A 1156-nucleotide genomic window follows, 5' to 3' on the forward strand; every position below is an offset into this window, starting at 1 on the left:
CATGAAATAAAGACGCACTTTTAAATTAAGCACATAATGCTTTCATTGCATATTTTAGCCAGAATGTTTCTGTGCCGTGTTTTTGTGCTTTGCTGGAATGTAACTTAGTTTTRGAGACACCTGCTGTTCGTCGGAGGAACTGCACCGYTCGCTGGTGTGTGACGTATGTTCCTGTGACGCGAAGAAATTTTAAACTCTCGTCCTTCTCAGTAATGGCGGCTTCGTTTCGTTCGCTCCCTTCAAGCTGTAACAACAAATGGTACTACACCCGACAGCAGATCGACAACAGCCCGTCTCGGCAAGCTGGACTTGATCCCGACAAGGAGCTGTCCTACCGACAACAGGCAGCGAACCTCCTCCAGGACATGGGGCAGCGGCTCAATGTGTATCTTTTGTCGTGGTGCGTCGCACGTAGCGAACATTAGCATTAGCTCGTCGGCTAGCAAAGTTTAGCTTCTCCCGAAGCCGGCTCGGCCGAGAGCGTGGTCGCTTTAGGTTGTTGTTGTGGTTTGGATGAGGCCTTGTAGTTTTTTAAAGTATATTCATAGCTGTTCAGCGCATTTGTTGCTGATTTTAGTACATTATGGCTTGTTTATTCTCTCCGACGGCAGCCGTACATGCTAACCGCAGCCGASAAGGCCTCTGTGGTTCACAGGCCTTATAAACGTTAGCATTAGCTTTGTCTGTTTAGTGAAACTGTTTAGGAAGGAAAACAACGGAGCCAAGYTTCTTAATGTAACTGTAACCATCATATTTATAGTGTCCCTAACAACGTAGTAGTTATCTAAAGGCAACATYTACTGTATTGTTTATATAAAATGTTCTTCCGGCAACTCACTAATGTTTACAGTGCCCATAAAAAGTAATCACCTCCTTGGATGTTTACCCCTTTATTCAGTTGCAAATCAGTCATGATCAACAACATTTTTTGTCACAAGAATGCAAACCAATTAATGTCRAASTGGAAAGTGATTTATATAACATAAATATGTAACGTAGAAGAGGTGATTCGTCTTCTTCAAAGTGACTGACCTAATTCAGCAGAGGCCCATCCACTTGGTGCCAGTAGTCTGTCTCTCTGTGAGTGGAATGGAGATCATCTGAGTGCAGTGACTGTGTTTCAGATGATTGTAGTATATATTCATAGGGGAATCCT

The 1156-nt window shown here is 43.4% G+C and overlaps 1 protein-coding gene across 1 annotated transcript in view; it reads left to right on the forward strand.

The window, feature by feature from the left end:
- Positions 1-185: 185 nt before the first annotated feature.
- The window catches only part of ccnt1 (cyclin T1), a 7835-nt gene continuing 6864 nt past the window's right edge, over positions 186-1156 (forward strand). Inside the window, exon 1 of the mRNA XM_008414657.2 lies at positions 186-385. Coding sequence (XP_008412879.1) covers positions 213-385 — 173 coding nt within the window. The 5' untranslated portion in view covers positions 186-212. The remainder of the gene's footprint in view (positions 386-1156) is intronic.

Source organism: Poecilia reticulata, linkage group LG7 (assembly GCF_000633615.1).
Source record: "Poecilia reticulata strain Guanapo linkage group LG7, Guppy_female_1.0+MT, whole genome shotgun sequence".
Lineage (NCBI taxonomy): Eukaryota > Metazoa > Chordata > Actinopteri > Cyprinodontiformes > Poeciliidae > Poecilia > Poecilia reticulata.